Source organism: Heptranchias perlo, chromosome 31 (genome assembly GCF_035084215.1).
Source record: "Heptranchias perlo isolate sHepPer1 chromosome 31, sHepPer1.hap1, whole genome shotgun sequence".
Lineage (NCBI taxonomy): Eukaryota > Metazoa > Chordata > Chondrichthyes > Hexanchiformes > Hexanchidae > Heptranchias > Heptranchias perlo.
This window is the reverse complement of record NC_090355.1, coordinates 31,945,484-31,970,899: the sequence shown is the minus strand read 5'-3', so window position 1 is coordinate 31,970,899 and position 25,416 is coordinate 31,945,484. Positions and strand designations below refer to the sequence as shown.

The 25,416-nt window shown below is 40.5% G+C and overlaps 1 protein-coding gene across 3 annotated transcripts in view; it reads left to right on the top strand.

The window, feature by feature from the left end:
• Window positions 1–25,416, top strand: part of usp20 (ubiquitin specific peptidase 20) — a 105,494-nt gene that overhangs the window by 9,958 nt on the left and 70,120 nt on the right. For all 3 annotated transcript variants that reach the window (XM_067969892.1, XM_067969891.1, XM_067969890.1), the window contains 13 exons: window positions 1,794–1,856; window positions 3,469–3,600; window positions 3,905–4,007; window positions 4,251–4,320; window positions 5,282–5,395; window positions 6,853–6,931; window positions 14,250–14,685; window positions 15,297–15,434; window positions 17,278–17,390; window positions 20,399–20,571; window positions 21,574–21,668; window positions 23,960–23,993; window positions 24,643–24,688. In XM_067969892.1, coding sequence (XP_067825993.1) covers window positions 1,794–1,856; window positions 3,469–3,600; window positions 3,905–4,007; window positions 4,251–4,320; window positions 5,282–5,395; window positions 6,853–6,931; window positions 14,250–14,685; window positions 15,297–15,434; window positions 17,278–17,390; window positions 20,399–20,571; window positions 21,574–21,668; window positions 23,960–23,993; window positions 24,643–24,688 — 1,596 coding nt within the window. The remainder of the gene's footprint in view (window positions 1–1,793; window positions 1,857–3,468; window positions 3,601–3,904; window positions 4,008–4,250; window positions 4,321–5,281; window positions 5,396–6,852; window positions 6,932–14,249; window positions 14,686–15,296; window positions 15,435–17,277; window positions 17,391–20,398; window positions 20,572–21,573; window positions 21,669–23,959; window positions 23,994–24,642; window positions 24,689–25,416) is intronic.

Genomic DNA, 25,416 nt, shown 5'->3' with positions numbered 1-25,416 from the left:
TAATATTTTAGTCCCTAGATAGCTACAGTCTTGTCCCAGATATTGGATCCCTAAAAAGAAAATGTAAGTCTAGGGGTTGAGCACTTACTGTTTATTCCCGAATGGGTCCAAAATGGGTATCTTTGCTCCTAGGGCTTGAAGTTGCACACTCTGAATGTTAGCTTGCAAATACCTAAACCTTGATTCATTCATAGGAAATTCCTTCGTATACAATTTTAATGGAGATGTTAATCTGATTAAAATAAAAGGGCTAATGCCCTGTTAAAATAGCAGACAACAAGGAATTTCGCACAAATGTGTTGTGTTTGTACACCGAAATTTATACTGCATAATTTCACAGCCAGAAAAACGAGCACTGTTTGCAAGGCCTGTTTGTAGAATCCTTGGCTATCTGAGTCTTGTGTGAAATCGGCAAATAGAAATCCATCTATTTGAGTCAGATTCCTGGGAGTTCATTTTTACTCTTTTTGGAGACAAGGGGCCAAGCGTATTGAAATTGATGCCAACACCGGGAAATTACTTATTTTTGGCTGATTCACCAGACGAGATCTCTACCCATGGACTGTTATTGACATTTCACATTTTAAATTATCCAGAGACCTGTTGCAATTTGCCAGGTCTGCTAGGAAGTAGATGGTTCTCAGTCCTTGAAGTGCAGAGAGTAATACTAATTCTGATTGGACCTGGACCAGGGAAAACTGGTGCTGGGCGGGTACCAGTTACAACAGTTATTTACAAAGACCTTTTAAACTGTGTTTAATGCTGGTAAAACTCTCGATGTTTGTTATAAAGAAGTATATATATCTACAATGGCAACTTAAGTTTTTAAAGCGCTCCTTATAGATTATATCTCAAAGTGCCTTATATTGAGGAAAAATCCAGTGGACATCAAGCAGGATGGGAAAACGGAGAGGGTTAGGGTTTGGGGGCTGAAGGCACGGTTAAATGGAAGGCTTTGAAAGTAAGGCAGAAGATAGTACGGCAGAGAGAACTAGGCAGGGTGCTTCAGCAGACAGGAGCATAGTGGCTGATTGAGTGGCCATGAGTAGTGGAGCAGAGCGTATGAGGGACAATAGCCTCACGTTGGAGGAACCAGGATGCATGCAGGGGTGTAAGGCTGGAGGAGATTACCAAAGGTAGGGAGAAGCATGGAGGCATTTGAAAATGAGGATGTTGAAGCCAACTCGCTGGGACATAGCGAGCCAGTGGAGCTTGGAGGGGACGGGGAGCGATGGAAGCACGGGTCTTTGTGCTGTTGAGAACAGACAAGATGGGACAGTGCATTTCTGCTCCACTGTGTCATGCAGTGAGGAATAAGACATGGGCCCGTGGCCATGAATTGCTTCCATGATCACTTTCTGATCAATGCCACGAAATTGGGAAGCTACAGGTGGAGGTAAGGTACTTCCAAAAACAGGAGTGAAGAATTGAAGACTAATCGCATTAGTCCTTTACCTCAAAGTGGCCGCTTCAAGAAGGATGTTGGTAGAGGTTTGTGAGCAGGCTATTCTCTCATTTTCAGTTAGGGTTCTATGCATAGAGTGGAGTAAAGAAGAAAATATTAGTGGGCAAAGTGCAAATAATTCATATACATGGACTTAACAAAAAAACAAAGTTGTAAGCTGTAAAAAGTCTCATTTCTGGGAGCTCAAAACAAGTGTAACTCTGATTCCAGACAGTTTCCAAGCATCAGTTTTCATTTTCTATTTGTTTTTCAAGGCATTTTATTTGAGATCCTATTAGGCAACTTATTACTTATATTTGGTTCTCTCTATCCCCCTTCTCCCAAACAGAGTGGCTGCTCCTACGTAGGATGTGGGGAATCGTATGTCGACCACAGCACATTACATTCACAGGTAATTGAGATCTTTACAAAGGAGCAAGAGGATCAAATTAAATTTTTCCTCCGCCCTTTCAGCAAGGAGGGTGGGATAGATTGAGCTGCAGACATCTCCATAAATTATGACCATGTCGCTGCTTTATACCACTACAGGGTAAGTGTTTGTTGCTGGGCAAACTGGAAATTGCTTTTTTTTTCTATTTTCCCTTATAATTCTTGTAACACTCTCCTGATATCGGGCACTCTTGTGGCCTGGCCAAGAACTTGCTAATTTTGATTCCAGTTCTGGTAGTGAATTTGAGTGTTAGGCAACCATGGGACTGGATTTGGCTGGAAGCAGGCACTGCATTGGCTGTCCTACCAGACCAGCCACCTTCTATTTTACTTTCCAACCTCAATATTACAAGGGGATGTGACCTTCAGCGTTCTTATCTGGGGCTTGGCTTATTGAGGTTTGAGCTTCTATAATGATCGTTGCAAAGCTTCGGTTATCAGAGACAATGATCTTTAAATACAAAAGTCCCATTGTAAGAAAAAAAAAGGAAAACACTGCGGATACTGGAAATCTGAAATAGAAACAGAAAATGCTGGAGATACTCAGCAGGTTAGGCAGCAGCTGTGGAGAGAGAAACAGAGCTAAGGTTTCAGGTCGATGACCTTTCATCAGAATCTGATGAACCTGAAATGTTAACTCTGTTTCTCTCTCCACGGATGCTGCCTGACCTGCTGAGTATTTCCAGCATTCTGTTTTTAGGTCCCATTGTAAGAGTTTTTTTTAATGGAGTTTAACTGTTTATTAGATTTTACTTATCGTTATACTTGGTGTTTTAACAGCCCAAACATCTTGTTAAATATTTAGTTCTCAAACATAATTTGAGAACGTTGGACCTGTAGCCAGTTCTGATTAATGTAATTCTTGTTTTGTCTGTCAATTGCTACCTACAAAGATAGACTGAGCCAAGAAAGAGAGAAGTAATTTGGAAAAAAAAAATCTGAGATGACAGATTGAAAATAAAAGCCTAACTAAAATGAGCTGCGGGAAGGGAATTTAAAGAATACACGGAGCTAAAATTGAAAGGCTCACTGGGGAGGGGGCAAGGGGGTATAATTTAAAAGGAGTTAAAATAAATCTGGATGTTCCAGTGTCATTTTTGGAGTGTGTACTTAAAATGCTGTATATGTTTTTCAGGATCTACCAGTGTCTTTCTGACAATCCTTATTGTAATACTGTGAGGAAGACCGCTGATAATTACACAGCTATGGGGGAGAATGGAGTGTAGAATGCCTCTATCTAAGTTTTACTTTTTTTTAAACAAAACCTTTATTTAGTGGAAAGTACTAAAAATAGGAATTCACACGAGGGGAGGAAGTGGAAATGACATTTTGAGTCTCGGCAATTAGATGAATGGAGGGCAACTTTGGAAGACATATGGAATCTGTTTTACTTCAATAGAGTAATACTTTGTGAATAGTGATGGGCGAACTCGAATTCTGTAGGAACTTGTGTTTCCGATGCTGTAATAGTATTTTAAAGGAAAATTGTGACTTTTTTCCCCACTGAGATTTCATCGTTTTCATTGCATTGTCAATCAGTCCAATTTTGCTTTTTTTTTAAACCGCCACCTCAGGCTAAGAAGCATAACCTGACGGTGAACCTGACTACTTTCCGAGTTTGGTGTTACGCCTGCGAGAAGGAAGTTTTCCTGGAACAACGACCTGTTGCGCCCGGCCCGGTCCTATCGAGCAAATCAACAGAGCAGGTATTGCACAGGTGGATTACTGTTTAAAATATATGTAATGAGACTAGTGCTGGTATTTGAAATAATCGGATTTTATTTTCCCATAGTAGACTGATTATTTGAGGGTATTTAACGAGCTCGGAGGTGATGGATAGATGAAGGTCGCTGGGCATCATGGAAGTAGTCTTGGTGTTCAGTCTATTGGTGCTATGAAAATGGTTGTTGTATAACAACATAAACTAATATTTGTGAGCCAGTAACTCTTGTAGGTTTACATTTTGTGTCTGAGAGTATTGTAGTAATTTGGCAATTTTTATTTTTTTAGGACTCTGGCTTATCACCTGGCAACCATCCATTCAAAACTGTTCCCTTTGCTGTTGCAGATGAGGGTGAATCGGAGTCTGAGGATGATGAGCTAAAACCAAGAGGTACTAGGAGTGCAGACAGTACTGAATGCAGACAAAGCAAAACATTGTTGATTTTGAGTTGATAAAGGAGATATTCAGTGATATAAATCATTGTGTTCAACATGTAACCCCCTGGAATTTATCTCAAAAGGATGCATTTTGATGATGCAGTTAGTTTGTGTTCAAATGTATTGTCATGACACCCCCAAAATTGACTTCCATGGGTTTTTTTGATTACTTTCTCTCCTCAAATCTATCTGTTAGGGCTCACGGGGATGAAGAACATTGGAAACTCTTGCTACATGAATGCTGCGCTACAGGCTTTGTCCAACTGGTAGGACAAGTTGTTTACTGAGCCTAGGTTACTCATATAAATATTTGCTGGAAAATAAACTAATGTATCACTAATTCCTGATAGGACTTTCATCCAGACCTGGTTACTGAGAGGCTGGGGGGATAAAATACATTTTTCCATTTCACGTCTTCATTGGTTTTCTGAAGATAACATATTGAAAGAGTTAGGCTTTTCCATGGAATAATTCCATAAAAAATCATGTCACATAGAATCATACAGCACAGAACGATGCCATTCGGCCCATCGTGCCTGTGCAGGGTCTTTGAAAGAGTTACTCAATTAGTTCCACTCCCCTGCCCTTTCCCCATAGCCCTACAAATTTTCCCCTTCAAGTATTTATCCAATTCCCTTTTGAAAATTATTGTTGAATCTACTTCCACCACCCTTTCAGGCAGTGTGATCCAGATCATATTATTGTATCCAACATAGCATAAAACAAATCATACTGTACAAAAAATGTAACTATTATAGAAAAAAGATATAGGGTTTTTGAATGTGGATTAAAAGAAAATAATTTTAAAGTATTTGTACCCCCATTCCCCTTTTCCCCATTCTAAAATATGCTGAGTGACCCACTCTTAAACCATCTTTAGCTGCAAGTGCAGGTGGGAGGGGCCAGCCTGCTCTCACCTCTCCGTGGTAGCTGCCAATATTTCCATCTGATCCAATTCCTGGATGTGTAGTTAAAATGTTGCAAATAGACTTTCTGTGATTAAGATTTTTTTTGATTTAGAATTTTTCTTGTGCACTGCAATTTGCTGTATTAATAAAGCCCTTTATGTCTCACTGTGGCACCTGAGGTCTTTTGTGAAGGTGACCAGTTTTTAAATGCAGCGAGCATTTTGTTAACCATTAGTACTGCAGTCGTGACGCTTGCAGCGTGACGTTAATTCAGTTCTCCGCCACGGGTTTCTAAAGTGTAACAATTTTTCTGTTGTAGCCCACCCCTCACCCAGTTCTTCTTGGAGTGTGCCGGTTTGGTTCGTACAGACAAAAAGCCAGCTCTTTGCAAAAGCTACCAGAAACTTATCTCTGAGCTTTGGCACAAAAAACGGTATGTACCAATATATGAATGTAGATAAAATGTTGCCTCTGGGTTATAAAGAGGAACAAAGTTGGTTGAATTCAAACGTTGTTGTATACTCAAGGGGCTTTGTTTAACTTGAAGGATAATATCAGAATCCGTTTGATGAAAACTATTATATTCCAAATCGTTGTGTCGCTCTTGGTTTGCTGTGAGGGTATAGCACTGAAAGAAGCATTGTTCAGCTCCAGATTGCCTAAGCAGCTTCATCCGTCAACTAGATTTCACCTGGTTGCTTTGACAACCAGTGGATGCACACAACCAGCAGAAGAGTTATCTGTTCAAGGTCATCCAATTTTAATCTATTTTTAAAGCCTTACATAGAGTTTAGGTATGTGTTAAAATGGTGCAACACATTCTGGAATTGGGGATAATGTTATAAGCCACCAGAGTGAAGTTCACCCAATTTACATAGTCATCTGTAGCCCAAGAGTGTTACCAACATGAACATTCCCTCAAAAATGTCAAGTTTTCCCTTTGAAGGATGTTGATGCAGTTTGTTTTTTCTTGCCCTGTAGTGAAGTTTTATTTAGGTTGTTGTCCTTTTAGTTCTGGAACTTGGGTTCCAGTCTAAAGAAGAAAATCTATTTTGGCTGGCAAGGTTCCTTAGTGAAATGCACTTGAGTAGGCTTAATCCAGTTCCCTGCTGACTTGAGCCCACTACACAAAACTGACCATAACTCAGTTTTAATTGGCACTGATCCAGCAATCCAATTCAGTGAGACCATCTATGTGAGAAATTCTGTAGTCATAAACTGTAGGTTTCTTCTGCAGTTGAAACCTTTTGTTAGAGCAATGTAGGGGCATTTTATTTAAATTTGTGCGGTACCTAACTTAAATTGATCTAGTTCCTGGGTTATAATGACCAGAATATTCAATTTTTTGCTGTTGATCTTTTAATGAGCAGAAGTTCAAAATGTAGAAAAAGTTTATCTAGTGCATGAGTTGTGTATTTGTTTTGTGAATTCTTTGTTGTCTTGTAGGTAGAATCATAGAATTTTACAGCACAGAAGGAGGCCATTCATCCCAATGGATGGATGACCAAATGGGAATAGAGTGTTTTACATTGGATGGTGAGAGTTGGAATACACTCAACAAATGAACAAAAATTTACCAGATCTGGAATTATGTAGTTATTTTTTTTCCTTCTGTGCTACACCTTGTAACATGCTAATTTTCTCACCCATGAACAAGAATCCAGCTAACCACTCAACTGAGATTGAAGAAAAAAAAGGGATTTGATTCAGGTGTAAATCCAAATGTTTAGTTACCACATTAATGTATTAATGAGAATGTGGGAAAGTTGTTTGACATTATTTGAAATGGGAGGATCAGAGAGAAAAGAGTCTGAAGAGACTTGATCGTATCAAATAAGATGGACTGTATTGCTCTCACTGTAATGAATTTCTCTTTTCTTTCTTGTGCAGTCCTAGCTATGTTGTTCCGACGAGCCTTGCCCATGGCATTAAATTGGTTAATCCTATGTTCCGAGGTTATGCGCAACAGGTAAGGCAGGGGAGGTTACGTGTTTTCGAAGAAAGTAGTATTTTGTGTAAAGGGTGATCATTCCTTGTGTGGGTTGCTTGACAAATTGACTGCACTTTTACTTCACTCACCCAGCTGAGAACATGGATTGAGAAAAAGCCATTTCTTCCATCAATCCCACTCCTATAGACTACTTACAATCTGCTCCATCATTGACTCCACCCATCAGATTTAATTTTCTCAGGGAAAGTTCTAGGTAAATACCCTCTGATCCCCAAAAGGTAATTAAGCAAAGCTCCAAAAAATGTATCCGTTCCCAGATCTTCACCATTCACTTCTGATCTGCTGCTTTCCCTCCACAACTCCAGCAGCACGGTAACCATTATGTGTCCCCTGGAGCATTTCTTTATCTCAGTCTGTACTAGTTCTTGTAATACCATACCCTGTTACCAGCCAGGTATTTATTCAGCTCCTTGTCAGTTGTGTGTCAGCTTGGCTCGATGGTGGCTCTCTCCCCTTCTGAGTTAAAAGATTGTGAGTTCATGTCCCACTCCAGGACTTGAACACATAAAGTAGGCTGGTACTTCAGTACCGTACTGAGGGAATGCTGCATTATCAGATGTGCTGTCTTTAGGATGAGACATTAAACTGAGGCCTTGCCTGCCCATTCAGGTGCACTATCCAAAGAAGAGCATGGGCCTTCTCCCAATGCCCTGGCCAACATTTATTCCTTGGCCCATGTTTATTTCTCAACCAACACTAACAATAATGGATTAACTAGTTGTTTATCTCATTTGCTGTTTGTGGGCCTTGCTGTATGGAAACTGGCTACTGTATTTGCCTAGATAATAATGACTACACTTAAAATGTAATTCATTGGCTGTATAATGTTTTGGGACATCCTGTGGAAATGAAACACGCTTTATAATTGGAGGTTTGTCTTTCTGAAGCAGTTAATAAGCATTACATCACCTATATTTGTTGGGAATTTGTTCCACAAGGGAAAGAAAGGAAGCAGTTTCTTCTAATCTCTAGACTTGAATGTGGCCTAATAGTTAAGTGCCCAGAGTCCAAATCAAATATCCTCCTTGCATCCATGCCCCTCAGCGTTTTAAATACTAGACTCATGCCTCCCCTGTGTGTTCTTTTCCTAAATGGAAACCAGTTAATTTCTTTGGGTCTCTTCTCATAATAGCCCAAAGTCTCAATCGTTCTTGCTACTCTTTACTGAAAGCCCTCAACACATGAATATCCTTTTGAAGACAGAGTGCCCAAAATTGCACACAATATCCAAACATGTAGTCTAACCAGGGATTAATATAAGGTTACTTCTTTCAACTAGCCAAATGATTTTGAAGTGTAACCTAGAGGATTTAATCCAACCTGTCGATAGCTTCACATTGGAAGCTTTCAGCGAATTAATAAATGATCATACCCAAATCCTTACTAAACACTGACTCTGAGCGAGAGGAAGGCTGTGCCCCTGATTGCAAGAGGAAGTGCCTTGTTTAGGTACTGGTCCATCAGCTTTGAGGTTAAACTGAGGTCACGTCTGTCACAATGAACAATTGTAAACAATTTTACAACACCAAGTTATAGTCCAGCAATTTTATTTTAAATTCACAAGCTTTCGGAGATTTTCTCCTTCCTCAGGCAAATGTTTCTCCTTCCTCAGGCAATGAACAATAGGCCACCACTTGAGGTATGTATTCTGCTAACAACAAACATGTTACCAGGTTGCCTCCACGTGTCTTCTTTTTGGTAGAACCACAGGACACTGTGGAGTTGTAATCATAAAGTATTATTTCAAACCACGTGCATATACGTAGACTTTGTAGGGAACCATAAGGAACTATTTAGAGAGTTGCTTGTAATTCTCTTAAATTCAGGAAAAGTCTGCGTCTGTACACGTCATTAATGTCTGTTACAAATAAAAGCTTGGCCCAGGAAATGCAGCAATTTCCCTTCATATCCTCAAGTTGTAGGTCTGAGTCTCTAGGCTGCCTGGCATTAAGATCTATGGCTAACACACATTTTTGTTGTTTTTTCCCTGGACTATGGAAGTGAAAGGAAGGAGTGGGGAAGGCATTCTTGTAGAAGTGGAGTTGCTGGGATGATTAATTGACACTCAGTATGTTTGTGTGAAGTGTATGTCAACTTTCCTTTACTGTTGATGGCAGTTAATATACTGACAAGCAATTATATTTGTCTTGCTTTAAATCAGTTCACTGATGTGAGTTTTTCAAGCTGAAAAATAAAAAAATCATTTTATTTAATATATACATGATGCATAAGATTCAGAAATGTGAAAAAAACAGAAACCCATTTTTAAAAATTGTTTGGTCTGAAAATTTCACTAGTTAGAGTTATGGGCTGTACCTCAGTTTCAGGCTTCAGATGAAAATCACAAACAACAGCGTCCTTGCAGTTGGATGTCAGCTGAAGCTCTTGATTAAATAATAGTTTTCTGATCACGATAGGTTCTGACGAAAAATGTCCTTTGGCCCACTTTAATTAACCCCGTTGCCTTCCCACTACAGAATCCAGCTGTTTCTTAATTGCATCCAGCAGCCTTGCCTCAGCTGCCCTTCCTGGCAGCCCATTGCAGCTGTAGATCACCCTTTTGTTTTTTTAAAATAAACTTCCTGACATCTGTCCTAAACCTTCCCTTCACCCCGAACCTGTTGCCTTGGCATATCTGAAAGTACCCGTCTGTTATGCATGTATGCTGGACATTGCCAGGAATCTGCACAAATGATCATTATAACGAACTGTTTGGGAGTCAGCCAAATGGTGCATTATAATGAAGCATGGTTTGTGATGAGAGTCTCGCTGATTACACAGCGCTTACATGCTGATAGCTAGCACTTTATACAGGGAGTAAATGGAAAGTTCCTTTGTGTTGCACAGTCAGAGGTTATTTTTTTAGTAGGGCTATGGGGCAATAAAATGTTCTTCAAAGCAGGCTATCTGATAACTTGTTCCACAAGTGATTGGGATCTTCCAGAGCTCTGGCTTTGTTCTGTTCTTTCCATTGTCGTAGTTCAAAATATTGCTAACCACGGTGTTTTGAATTATTTCTTGTAGCTGATGCTTATCATCAGCCATCTGTTTTTAAATTCAGCAGTTTGTCTATCTTTTTGAATGAGTGGCCATTGTTTCAAGCTATTGGCGCTACACTGAACTAGTGTGATGACAAAAACAAAAGACCTAGACCTAAACTTGGCTTGACCTGTGCTGTCATGTGAAGCACAGATCACTGTATAACTGAGCTGCAATTGGACGCTGTTTGTAATTCTTAGAAGAGGAGGGGAAATCCAATTGAGTGTACAGTTAGTATTACACTCCACAACAGCATAGGTTGACACCTTCCTGGACCTCAACAGAACTTGGGGATATGGAGAAAGAAAGCATATTTGTCAATTTTTTTGAGTTTTGGAAAGCAAAACCAAGAGGAAAGTTTGAGAGAACAATGTTTAAGGTAAATGTCTGATTTGAAGCTCAGTTTCATGTCATTAATGCTTCCCCATTGACACAATAATCTATTTGATTTGTTGAACCAGCTTGCGTTGGACTGGATGACGCATCCAGTCTTTGATAAAACAGTGTTCCTTCTCAGACTTTGAAATTCTCTCCTGAATATTACTCAAATTGCTTTTCTTAATTTTAAAGGAATAGAGATGTATCTGGCAAATTTGTAAATTGGCATATTTTGATCTGAATTACATCAATGTACTGCAGGAATGCTACCACAACAGAAATAACATGTAGGTTTCAGTGTCTCGCTCCCATACTTGAGCCCACAAAGCTAAGCCTACACTCCAGTGCAGTGCTGAGCTAATGCTGCCCACCGGTGAGGCATTAAACGGAGGCCCCATCTGCCTGTTTCAGTAGCATCAAAGATCCCATGACACTACTGGAGGAAGAGCAAGGAGTTCTTCCAATGTGCTAGTCAATATTCTTCCTTCAACCAACACCACCAAAATATATTAATTGTTCATTTATTTCATTGCTGTTTGTGTTGCTGTGAGCAAAATGTTTGGCTACATAAATTATTGCACTTCAAAGCAATTGTTTGTGAAGCACTTTGCGACACCCTATTACGTGATGAGGTGGTCTATAACTGCAAGTTCCTATCTTAGTATGATTATCCCTGTCTGCTGAGAATAACGACAATGCTCCTTTTTAAACATTCAAGTTACCTCTGTCATAATTATAGGTGCTATGGTGGCGTTCTCTGTGTGGTAGGACACTCTGGAGCAGTGTGTAAGTAAAAATGAAGATCATTGTTTAGCATGGCCTTCTGTCCAAGTGCTATAACAAGCACCTGCCAAATGAAAATGCCAGAAATACATGACATTTGAAGCAGAGGGAGATAATGGGACTGACGAGATACAGTGCAGTGGAATTCATTTTGGATTGTTCTAGCAAAGACCTGGCACAGACACAATGGGCCATTTCCCTCTCTCTGTGCTTCAGCATCCATAAAGAAAAACAAAGATGTTATGTTTTGGGGTAGTCCCTTTGTTGGATCTGAAGACTGGAAGATAAGACTGTCCTTTTAAAAGGGTTGAACAAAGCCAGGGGGAGAGGCAGAAAACAACAGGTAAAAGTAAATTTTTAGTAATGCCAACCTTTTCACAGAGAGGACTCAATGGGATAAGTGACCCCAAGGTTTTGCAAGCAAAGTAAGGTTTTTTGAAAAGCTGAAAAGAGATGAAAATTGGCAGATAATAAATAAAGATCATCTTGGGAAGTCAGCAAAGAATCATTAAAAGAACAAAAAGATGTGAAAACAACCAAATAAGGGCAGTAAAAAGGTATGGATAAGATGCATATCCGAAACTGTCCACCATAGACAAGGAGAAACCTTTGGCCGAGACATTGCAGAAGCTCAGATGCGAGAAATAGTCATCAGTGCAAATAATAGTGGATGTGGAGAAACTCGGTGAAACGCAGGTGACCCATCAATTGAGGCACCTGGAATCCTGCACAAACCTCCCGCTGGAAAGTTTAGAAGTATTAAAATTTTTAATATATTTATTTAACTTTAATCGGCGGCCCAATTATTTTTTCCCTCCCCCCTCTCAACTACTGAGGCAATGCGAAGGTTTTACAATGCCACAAAGATCCCGCTGTTAAATTTAAGTTAAACCGCTGGCCCGCTTTAATCCCGACTTACCCCCGACAGTGCGAGGGAGGACGTCCCACGGGAGAATTGCCAGGATGAATTTATTGGTCGCTGTACTTTAAACAACCCCCGAGCCTCACACAGCTTATACGGTTGGCAGTGGGATTCCATAGGAAGGGCCTGTTGCCATGGTAACACGTTGGCTTGGGTAGGCATGTAGAACTACGCCTCACCTATCAAAAAAGTCACCAGCCGCCGTTGAGGTGAAAGGAATGGGCTCTTTACAGGAAGCAGGGTGGGAAGCAGCATAATCCAGGATAATCAGAGTTTTGAGTGATTGAAGATTGAACAGGTATATCCCAGAGGGAATAGATCCTTGGGAAAGCATAGAAGGGAGGGAAGATATACTTGGTGGTGGGATCATGTTGTACATACTGAAAATGATCAAGCAGATGTGGAACTGATGAGGTGGCAGGTGATCAGTGTCTCCTCTCAACAATAACAGCTTCCCCTTATCTTCCCCTTCCACCAGCTTTCATCTCTTTCTGACATGTCTTTAGCCAATAAACACAATACATAAGAACATAAGAAATAGGAGCAGGAGTAGGCCAATCGGCCCCTCGAGCCTGCTCCGCCATTCAATAAGATCATGGCTGATCTGATCCTAACCTCAAATCTAAATTCGTGTCCAATTTCCTGCCCGCTCCTCGTAACCCCTAATTCCCTTTACTTCTAGGAAACTCTCTATTTCTGTTTTAAATTTATTCATTGAGAGTAACTCCTCTCAATGACCTGATGCTTGACTTTTACCTGTTTCCAACCAACCCATCCCTCCTGCTTTGTGCCTTACGCAGTATCATCAGCCTTAATGTACATTTATGTAACAGAATTCTGCTATATTTTCACTGGCTCCCCCTTCCCTGGGGCCACAGGTGCTGTTTTTTTTTCCAATGCTCTTCCCTGATTGACAGATAGATGCAGTTCAGACAGGTTCGACTCGGTCCCCTTTGCCCTCCGGGTGGAAAGCCTGTGTGTCGGACTGCTGTGCCTGGTGGCCCAAGTGAAAAATCACCAGAATTGTTCATCCAAATTGGCCCCAATTGTATTTTCAACAAAAAAAAACATTCTCAGACTGATGGGTAGAGCAGGTGATCAGGTTTGGGGCCTATTGCCATTTGTTTACCTGTTGCTCGTGAAACCAGAGATCTTGTTCCCAGATCCTGCCAGTGGGCCTGTGTATTTGTTCAGTGGTGATGTTGGCAATTGAAAATTCTTTTTTTTTAAAATTTCCCTCATTTCCCCCCTCATAAGCAAGTGGTAGCCTTCCACTTGGTGCCTCCCTCAGTGGCACTGTGATGAAGAGTGGAGCAAAGTCTTTGAGGGACTGTAGCCACAAATCACCCTTGACCCTGCACCTTTAAAAAAGGAAAGAAAGAACTTGCATTTATATAGCCCCTTTCGCGACCTCAGGACGTCCCAAAGTGCTTTACAGCCAATGAAGTACTATTGAAGTGTAATCACTGTTGCAATGTAGGAAATGCGGCAGCCAAAATTGCACACAATTAGGTTCCACAAAACAGCAATGTGATAATGACCAGATAATCTGCTTTTTGGTGCTGTTGGCTGAGGGATAAATATTGGCCCAGGACACCGGAGAGAACTCCCCTGCTCTTCTTTGAATAGTGCTGTGGGATCTTAAACCGAGATCCCGTCTGCTCTCTCGGGTGAACGTTTAACGTCTCATCTGAAAGACGGCACCTCCGACAATGCAGCACCCAGTCAGTACTGCACTGGGAGTGTCAACTAAGAAATGAGTGTTTGAGTAACAGAGCTCGACCATTTCACCTTCCGGTCGGTAACACTCAATTGTTTGGATTGCCAGCAGGACTTGGAATAAACACCTTGTGAACATACTGTGATTGAGGAGCTAAATGCACAAAATCGTTCAGGTCTTGAAGCAAGAAACTTGAGCTCGCTCATTATTGAACTGCTGCAGTGCCAGATTTCGGCCACTAGAGACCACTGTGTGCTGTGTTAATGTTGGAACTCTTACTGCAGGGATCCCAATCATATTCCTCGTTTCCCACAGAACATTGGGTTTTATCAAACGGTTAAGTCCTGAACTATAAGCCTACAGAATTGTCAACCGCTGGTTAACGGCTGATTCTGAGACTCACCAGCTGTCCTGTTATTTTGTTGCTTTTGCAGGACACACAGGAATTCCTCCGCTGTTTGATGGATCAACTCCACGAAGAACTTAAGGAGCTCTTGTCAGAGCGAGACTCTGACTCCTCGAGTGACACAGACGAAAAGCGAGACGGTGACAGGAGCCCTTCGGAGGACGAGTTTCTCTCCTGTGACTCCGGCGCCAGCAGCGATAAAGGGGAAGGGGAGAACAGGAGCAGGTGCGCCTCCGAGAAGCAGATTGAAACCGAGCTGCTGATCCAGGACGAATGCGGAAAAGGAATTTCGGAAAAGGAGAGGCAGAAGGACAGAAAATTTTCATGCGGGCATCACAAGCTAGGGTCAGTGGATGCAATTGATGAAGATGCAGATGTGGACACATCCTTGAGTTCTGGAGATGCTGGAGGTTCTGGTGATGCTAGAGCTGCTGTGGTTTTGAATAGTCCTTGTAGGACACCAGGTGCAGTATTTAAATACCTTTTTTTATACTTGCAAGGACCTGAAGTCCTAGGGTAGAGAAGTAATTTTTATCAGGTTCTGGACGACTTGTGCCCTCTGAGCTTAAATGGTCCAGGTACTGGAAAAAATTTGCAGGGCTATGAGGAAAGAGCAGGGGGAATAGGACTAATTGGGATAGCTCTTTCAAAGAGCCAGCACAGGCATGATGGGCCGAATGGTCTCCTGTGCTGTATCATTCTATGATTGTGATACTCTACCATTAGATGCAGTTGTTTTGGATCAAGCTTCTGGCAACATGTAATGTTATAAAATATAACCTTCTCCTTTCATGCTATGCCACACATGGAGAGAAAAGCATAATGATGTTCAACGGTCTGAATATGTTAGGGGCTAGAATTCTGAGTTTTCACCTACAGGTCTAGGAATTGAAACCCAGACCAGGCCGATGGGAGTAAAGCCTTCTCTCCCTGTTTAGCTTTATGGGTGATAGCTGAACTGAATCGAGCAGTTCCTAGTCCACAGTGTAAAACTGACCGTAATATGCTATGACCAGCAGTCTTGCTCAAAGGCCATACAATAACCTGTTGGTTTGAATCCTGTTCTCTCTCCCAGAACCTGACAACGATGTAAACATGCGCTGCACGTCCCGGTCCTGCAGCCCCATCCACCAGGAACTTCATTCCAAGTTATCCAGCAGCCCACCTCGATCAAGCCCAATGCGGGCAGTACCGTCGTTTTCCCTCAAAAAAGGTACCCTCTTCCCCAGTAGTTTTAAAGTGACCAGTTCCTTATTGTCGGGATTTTCTATCGGCTGAATTTGTAAAGGGGAAAAACTAAATTTAAATTCTGAATCTCTGTAAAGTGTCGCCATGTGATTTATATCAATTAGTGTTAATTGTATTCAGGTGGTGCATATCAGTTGAGAACTCTTGTATCCATTTATGAGACAGCTGATCTAGGGTGTGATGTGGATGTAATGTGGAACTCTGTGAATAAAGGCTCTGAAACAACTGAACATAAGGTAAGAAATAGGAGCAGGAGTAGGGTATACGGCCCCTTGAGCCTGCTCCGCCATTCAATAAGATCATGGCTGACCTTTGACCTCAACTCTACTTTTTTGCCCGATCCCCATATCCCTTGATTCCCCTAGAGTCCAAAAATCTGTGATCTCAGCCTTGAATATACTCAATGACTGAGCATCCACAGCCCTCTGGGGTAGAGAATTCCAAAGATTCACAGTCCTCTGAGTGAAGAAATTCCTCCTCATCTCAGTCTTAAATGGCCGACCCCTTATCCTGCGACTATGCCGCCTAGTTCTAGACTCTCCAACCGGGGGAAACAGCCTCTCTGCATCTACCCTGTTAAGCCCCCTCAGAATCTTATATGTTTCAATGAGATCACCTCTCATTCTTCTAAACTCCAGAGAGTATAGGCCCATTCTACTCAAGCTCTCCTCATAGGATAACCCTCTCATTCCAGGAATTAATCCAGTGAATCCCTCTAAGGCGAGTATATCCTTCCTTTAGATAAGGAGACCAAAACTGTACGCAGTACTCCAGGTGAGGTCTCACCAAAGCCCTGTACAATTGTAGTAAGACTTCCTTACTCTTGTACTCCAACCCCCTTGCAATAAAGGCCAACATACCATTTGCCTTCCTAATTGCTTACTGTACTGCATGCTAATTTTTTGTGTTCCTTGTATGAGGACACCCAAGTCTCTCTGAACACCAACATTTAATAGTTTCTCACTATTTAAAAAAATATTCCGTTTTTCTATTCTTGCTCACATTTCCCCACATTATTCTCCATCTGCCACCTTCTTGCCTACTCACTTAACCTGTCTATATCCCTTTGCAGACTCTCTGTATCCTCCTCACAGCTTACTTTCCCACCTAGCTTTGTATTGTCAGCAAACTTGGATACATTACACCCAGTCCCTTCATTTGAGTCATTAATACAGATTGTAAATAGCTGAGGCCCAAGCACCGATCCTTGTGGCACCCCACTAGTTGCAGCCTGCCAACCTGAAAATGACCAGTTTATCCCTACTCTCTGTTTTCCGATAACTAATCCTCTATCCATGATACCCCCAACCTCAAAAAATACTAATAAATTTGTTAAACTAGGCTTTAGCATTCTATCCTTCACCACCTGGCTATCCAATTTATAACACTCAGTGATGTGTGATATCATTATTGTAATTTTTTTTAGTGAGTTCCTTTGTAATTCTATGTAATGTTTCTTATCAGTATTCTTACAAACATTCTTCAGTAGCTGAAAGGTAGCACATTAGCCAAATGAGGATTTTGCATTAGCATAGTCTTGTTTATGGAAAGATAAAACTGCCTGTCTCAGCTTTGTAGTCTTATTGAATTGTAAAAGATTTTTTAAATCAGGTAATGTAAATGATTTTCATCCAATTGCTTTTGGCCCCACATGCTTTGCCTGCCTGTAAGCACATGAACCTTGCAATCCCACTGTGTGTTTTTACAAAATATTGATTTTTTTTTATTAACGTGGAGTTTTATTTTAGTCGCTCTGCATACATTATTTGCAAAATGTAATTCAGTTCTTTTTTCTCTTCTTCACTCAGCCCAACTTCTGTTGTCTGCCAAAAAGAGAAAGCAGACCAAGTATCGCAGTGTCATTTCTGATATCTTTGATGGGTCAATATTGAGTCTAGTCCAGTGTCTCACCTGTGACAGAGTAAGCATCACTCGAGTTTTTAAGAGTAATGTGGCACAGAGTCCTGTATTAGTCCATAGCAGTTGATATGCTTTTAATTTTTCTTACTCTGCAACTGATGCTTGTCAAATGGATTCCCTCATTAAGTATCGTGTGTCTTTAAAGTTAAACTTCCTCTTGATGTAATTATGTTGTGTGAAGCAGAATTGCCAAGTGTTATGGTTTTGCAAATTTTCATTCTTTGCAAATCTGAATCCATTAAAACCTACTTATTAGAGAAATTAATAACTTATTTTCATTGTCTCCTGGAGTTGAGCTGATGTATTTTTTCTGTACTTCTCCCGGCAAATCGCACGCCCCTGGACCAATTTTATTTTGGTTTGTATTTCAACTAACGCATCTTGCCCTGAAACAAATAATACAACATTGCAATAGTAAAGCTACTTGAATGTTCAGGAGCAACTTTATTCCTGTAATAACCCTATATAACAAAAGCATTTTTTTTTCCAAAGTAGCCACTTTTGACTTCTGCTTGCCCTGCATTCCTACCCCATTGTCTGTTTTCCATTTCTCTCTCTTCTGATTTTATTATTTTTAGTTAATATGACCTATTTTATCTGTTCCATAATCTTATTCTAGATTCTTTTCAATGCCTGCATTAAAGGTTGATTATTGCAGAATTTTAATTGTTTTCATTAACTTTTTATAGTTTTTTCAGTACTATTCACACTTTTTCTGTTTCAATTGGTTTTTCTGTGACTTTTTTTGAAAATGCAAACATTGAATTCTGATTTCCACCTTTTCATAGAGTGTTAACAGTCCCAATAATACAGAGCATTGGAAAGTGTAGTTGCAGCAATGCCGCCTTGCCCCTCATTAAGAAAATACTAACTAAATCTATTGATTTTTTTTTTCACACCCCATGCTGATGTGACAAAGTTTTTTTGCAGCTACAAAGATAATGTTCAGTTCTGTGGCAGACCAACTAGTGAGAAAAGCCACTAGGGTGTGGAAGAGGGTATATGGCGCTGTTTGGGGTCGAGTTAGCTGTAAGGTGGAAATTTATGATGGAACATTGGAACTGTATCGTCTGTGGCAGGCTCAGATAGTCAATGCCTGAGCCAGGCAAACCCATGGTACTTTAAGATGCTGTTGATGATTAACCACCCAGTTTGTTTGGCTCATTGATGTGATGTGGAAGGCCTGAGATTCTTCCTGCTCTGCTTCAGATGACATTGCAAGCCAGTATCCCTAACGTATAGGATGGTCCTAGCTGGATAAACAGCAGAAAGTTTCCCAGTGGTCTGTACTTGTGAGCTGTGGGGTTTTAGCTGGTTAAACTTTAATTAGTACCTCTACACACGCATCCATATCATTTCTCATGTAAATCCAAGCTTAAATTCTTAGGTTTAGATAAGTGAGGAGAGTGCATGCATTTTGTGTACGATGAATGGAAACTACTTGGTGGACTTCTCAGCAGTTTAGTTTAGGTTGTTAAGCAGTGACGGGTTTCTGTGCTGTAAGAACATGGCTGATCAAAAAGAAAAGTCCAATACACGAGTGCCCTCTGCTGGCGGTATAAAGTAATGAAGTTTTACCAAGATGCCCATTCAAAAATAATGGCTTTGTGACACCTTTAGCTTGTTTCCATTCTAATCACTGGGTGTAAGGAGTTATATAAATTCCTGTTGGCTGTTTGTATGGAGTAATGGTAGAAATTCTTCCCTGCATCCTCCTCCTAAACACACACACACACACACACACACACACACGACGCTGTTGTGACTTGTGAGAAGGAAAAAAAACATAACTCAAGACTTCTACTGGGAATGTTCTGTAATGCTCCAGAGGAAATGTATACCATGCCAATAGTCTTTGGGAGGTCAACTGAGACATCGCAATGGTCTTGTTTACCTAAAGTCATTGAATAGAAAGAAAGCAGGAAGAGCTTGTATTTATATAGTGCCTGTCACAAGCTCAGGACATCACAAAGCGCTTCACAGCCAATGGAGTACTTTTGAAGTGTAGTCACTATGCAGCCAATTTGTGTACAGCGAAGGCCCACGAACAGCAATAAAATAATGACCAAATTAGTGGTGGTTGAGGGATAAATCTTAGGCAGGAGAACTACCTTCCTCTTTTTCAATTAGTGCCACGGGATATTTTACATCCACCCAAGAAGATAGACGGGGCCTCAGTTTAAAGTCTCATCCAACAATGCTGCATTCCCACTGTACTGTCCTGAAGTGTCAGCCTATATTATATGCTCAAGTCTCTGGAGTGGGGCTTGAACCTATGACCTTCTGACTCTGAGGCGAGAGTGCTACCCACGACCCAGGGCTGACATCTCTGAAGAAGAGGATTGTTTTAGTTTTACAGCCTTTTGCAGTTAGGTAAGTTTTCGCTTGCGGCCATTTTTGAAAAAGGGTAACTCAAGAAATACCTACATTTCCCTGGACTACGGTAATAAATAAACCTAACCACTAATAACATTCCATGAAGATGAACCAAATTGCAAATAAGTGTAAACGCCACGCGCTGAATTTAATTTTCACTTTTTGTGTTATCACGAATAGTGGCACAGGAGGCAGTCTGTAGCACTATAAGCCCATTTTGTGCGATCGGTGACACTAAATTCATTTTATTCAGTGGGACGCTACAAAGGTCGGCACTGCTAAAAGATCAGGCCAGCTTGCATTACTAAGACTTCAGCTTCTGCCTGTAGAGTGCAGATGGCTGCAATACTTTGCAAGTCTCATCTTGATGCACTCTGGATTGAAAGGGGCTGCTCTGGTAGATAATATGGGGAAATGGTTATACAACTAAAGCTCAAGGACAAAGTAGAGAATGATTAATCTTTAAGGATATGTAGAAGGAGAAGTGGTGCACAAACAGAGTGCAATGCTGGTGCAAGATGAAATTTACTTGCATGAAATAGCTGGTAATTGCACACTAAAGCATCTTCAATTTTGGATTCCGATGAAACCTCTAGCTCTGTATGTTAACATTGTGGAACTTTCCTGTTACAGATTTCTTCCACAGTGGAAACATTTCAGGATTTGTCATTGCCAATCCCTGGTAAGGAGGACCTGGCTAAACTGCACTCATCCATCCACCAAAACTTACCAGTGAAAACTGGCACCTGTAGTGATCCCTACGCTACACAGGGATGGGTAGCGTTCATTATGGATTATATTAGAAGGTAAATGGTGTTTATAAGACTTGCTAATTACTGCATGACCACAACATGTATCTTTGAGCCTTCCAAGCTATGCACTTGATTTAATACACATGATCAATGATAAATTTGTGCTTGGGTCAATGGAATTGTTTGCATATTGAGTGCTTTGTCTTTTTCTAACTTCGGTTATCAAATTTCTTTTAAACCAAACTTTCTTGTACATAACTGGTTTTATTTTGATCCATTTTTGTTTAAACTTGTTAAATTTGACAATGCCAATAAGTAAATCTTTTTTAAAATATGAATGAATGGAGGAAGGAGCACTGAGCAGAAGGTAGGCACTTCTTCATAAAGAGGAATGGAAAACCAGACTATATAGGGTGGGGGTATCCGGATCACATTCATGAAGCTCGCTTACAATCTCATCTCTGCATAACTGAAGTGTCTTGTTATTGTTATTATGTCTATTCCTCTACTTTGTGTCATTAAGATACAAAGAACAATTCAATCTCTACATTTGCCGGCCTCCTAATAGGATCACTGCAAAGTTATGGCGTCGCTGTTAACAGGAATCATTCCTCCTTTCAGTGCACTCTGAGTTATCATTGCACTGAACTTACTCAATAAGTCAATCAGCACAAGTGGCCTTTTCTGTTGGCGTCAGACTGGACTGCATTTGCTGCAGAATAAATTTTGGCTCAGTTCAAAGCTTCAAATACCCTCGAGTGAAATTGAGTTAAGAATTAGAGGATAAGCAAGTATCAGGGAAGAATAGAGGAATTTTAAAAAAGTTATAAATTGAAACCTGATTGAAGAATTTTCTTTTTATATTTCAAGAATAAATCTGCAAAATTAAGGTTTTTTTTTTGAATATGCAAGCCACCTTTCCATACTGTGCTAGTCAGGTTTTTTACTTTCTGCTGAAAACCTCTACTTTTTGTCCCTGGTTGTAACTCTGATTTTTATCTCAAAACGAAATAAACGTTTTAACTGACCGTCATACGTATGCAATTCTCGTTGCAGGTTTGTCGTGTCCTGCATCCCGAGCTGGTTCTGGGGTCCTGTAGTGACTTTAGAAGATTGTTTAGCTGCCTTTTTTGCTGCTGATGAGCTGAAAGGCGAGTTCAGTGAGATTTATTTTGTACTGTTTGCTTTTCATAGAAATACATAGAAGTTACAACATAGAAACTGGCCACTCGGCCCAACCAGTCCGTGTCGGCATTTACCCTCCACGTGAGCATATAGTTCTAATCACATTTGTGCACCCTGTTCCCTGTATCCCTTTTCCTTCATCCATCTATCCAATCTCATTTTGAATGTTGACATAGTTTCTGCCTCAACCATTAACCACTAGAAGTGAATCCCACAGCCCCACAACTCTCTGTGTAAAGAAGTTTCTCCTGCCCTAAATCTCATACGTTTAATCTTGTATCTACGTCCCTCCATGACACAAGCAGAGCATAGTTTCAATACCTCTAAACTTTGCCCATATACAGTGAGACCTGCGTTGAAGGAAAAAACTGGTGGCTGAGTCCTGGTAACGAATATTAAAGTGAGACATTGACGAACCAAAAAAAAACAACTTTAAGCAATTATAATTAATTGTGTCTTTCTTTCTCCCCAGCACACACACACTTTTTAAAAAAAAATCATTCACAAGAAATCCATATCTAGATTAGTCATTGTATGTCTACAGTCACGCTCTTTTAGGAGAGTCATGGGCTTCTGTTTTCTGTAGTTGGCTATTTGGAGGTGGGACACTTGCCAGGAGGTGTTCCCTATTTTTCTACTTGTTTACCTCTTCTGCCATCCCCCTTTCCCTAGTCTGTAAAGAAATGGTGAGCCTCCTCCTTGAGCTTCCCTTTGGGCATGGGGTAACATTGGGCTGAGCCAAAATCATCCCATAGAGTCCTTGTAATCTTTGGCACTTTTCCACCAGTACCTGTTTATGGATGGCTAGGTTGCTGATTCCCCCCCCCCCCCTTTTTTACAACTGGCCCCAGGCATGATAGCAAATTGATGTTTTAATCAAGGTCACATTCAGTCTTGAAACTGTGTAAAGTGCTTCTGTTGCAGATATTTGGGGCTTTCATTTATTACTTTTAGGTGTATTGGGTGAGTCGATAATACAATGCAAGCCCTGGGAGATCAAATCCCAAAAAAGACCTGAGTTGAGGCTTGGTGTTGAGCTGGAGGGAGGGACAGTACATTCCTGCACTGCTCAATGCTTCTTTGGGAGCAAAGCAATTCTTCCTCCCAACGTGCAGCAAAATTGCAAACACATTTACAATTTTACTATACATGGTGATCAGATCAGTTCCTTCTCCCTTGTATCTGAACCATGAGCTATATTAATGCAAAGTTACAGAGCATACACGTAAATACACCTCTTCGCTGCCTGAAAGGGTGGTGGAAGCAGATTCAACAAGATCATAGCTGATGTTCTACCTCAATGCCATTTTCCTGCACCATCCCCATATCCCTTGATGCCTTTTAATATCTAGAAATCTATCGATCTCTGTATTGAATGTACTCAATGACTGAGCCTCCACAGCCCTCTGGGGTAGAGAATTCCAAAGTTTCACCACCCTCTGAGTGAAGAAATTTCTCCTCATCTCAGTCCTAAATGGCCTACCCCTTATTCTGAGACTGTGACCCCTGATTCCAGACTCCCCAGCCATGGGAAACATCCTCCTTGCATCTACCCTGTCGAGCCCTGTAAGAATGTTGTATGTTTCATTGAGATCACCTCTCATTCTTCTAAACTCTAGAGAATACAGGCCTAGTCTACTCAATCTCTCCTCATACGACAATCCCGCCATCCCAGGAATCAGTCTGGTGAACCTTTATTGCACTCCCTCCATAGCAAGTGTATCTTTTAGGTAAGGATGAGATGTTAAACCAAGGCCCTGTCAGCCCTCAGGTAGACGTAAGAGATCCAATGACCTTATTTAGAAGAAGAGCAGGGGAGTTCTCCCTGGTGTCCTGGCCAATATTTATCACTCAACCAACATCAAAAACAAATTATCTGGTCATTACCTCATTGCCGTTTGTGGGACCTTGCTGTGCGCAAATTGGCTGCTGCATTTCCTACATTACAACAGTGACTACACTTCAAAAGTACTTCATTGGCTGCAAAGCACTTTGAAACGTCCTGAGGTCATGAAAGGCGCTATAGAAATGCAAGTCTGTCTTTTTCTTTAAACTTCTCGAGTAAGTATTTAAGTTTAAAAGGGAGACCTCAGTTGACTTTGCATTTATAGCCTTGTGTTTCATATTCGGCTTTCCAAACAGTTAGATTATTAGTGACCATTTGGAAACTTTATACTTTGTTACTTGAAGACTTTTTAAAAATTAAAAATAAATTTAATGGATGCCCCCAAACTGATTTTAATAATTTTTTTTGCAGGTGATAATATGTACAGTTGTGAACGATGTAAGAAGTAAGTTGGAATGTGAATCTGCTTTTCTTAGCGTATGGTGACAGTATCGTCCTCTGTGTACAGGTTTACAAATAAATTTTAGTAGCATGTTTGCTGGCCAAAAATGTAAACGTGTGAATGATGTGGTATTCGTTGAGTTTAATACAAACCTTTTACTGTGTGACCGACTCGAGGAATTTTCAGTCACTGCCTTTGGCGCTTTCAGCTAACAGAATTTAGCAGGGCACTACAGAGGTTAGCACTGTTGATCATCTCAGTCAGTTTCTGTCCGTTGAGCACAGAATAGTGTTGATTGTGTACTACATGACTCTCTTTTGGTCAGATCTGAGCTCGACGGCCTTCTCTGACTTCTACCTCAATCTTTATGTTCCATCTGACACATAGGCTGTGGTTTACCACAGAACTGAAGTAAAGCAGGAATTGAATTGGACTATTTATACCAGCCTGCATCTCCACCCACCCCAAATCTCTTTTCTTGGACTGTTTCATACCACTGCCCACAAAGTGAGAAAGTTGACTGGTTTCAGGTCTGAATAAATGATTTGACACTGTTTACATCAGAATAGATCCACGCTTGTATTTGCAATGCATGTAAATGATGTATTTTTTAAAATCATTTTAACTTCATAAATTTTTTTTCTTTTTTAAGGTTAAGGAATGGAGTCAAGTACTGTAAAGTCCTTAAACTTCCAGAGGTAGGTGGCAAACATAACCTCAAACCTACCAAAATCTTTCTGATACAGATGTGGTTTACACAGTCTATTGACCAGTTGCTGATAAAGCCATTCCTTTTTTTATATACAAGCCTGTCTAATCAAATCAATTTTGTCTAATTGTTTTGCATATCCTAATTGCAAGCCTGTTAATACAATGTATTTTTACTTAATAAGCAAATTTGATTACCAATTTAAGTTGCTATTTCCATTGACTATACTATTGGAATTGTCTATCTTTCTTTCTCTCACTTGCAAAATAAAACCATAACCATTACAATGAAATTATCAAAAGCATAGAAGTGGCTTCATATTCTATTTTGAATGGGCAGGCACACTGCCGGAATACACATTGGTTTGGAAGGAAGTCCTTTTATGTTTTTTGGCACTATTGTATAGGATCTTATGTCTATCACCACTCCAGCTTTTGTCATTGTGCACAAGTAGTTTAATGGTACATTTAAATCAGGTTGTTTGGTTGATGTGTTCCCATTCTGCAATTGTTTAGACTTTTGTATTCTGGTTTCCTTCCTTCTACCGCATGTGTGTTTGTGCACGTATGTGTGATGGATTCCTTTTATTTTGGCAAATAAAATTATGACTTTGAACTAACATTAACAGATTTAATTCCAGTTTGGTAACTGCATTTCCTTAAAGAAATATTCGGCGTGAGCCATTTTGCACTAAAAATACTGATTAGCTGTGACTGC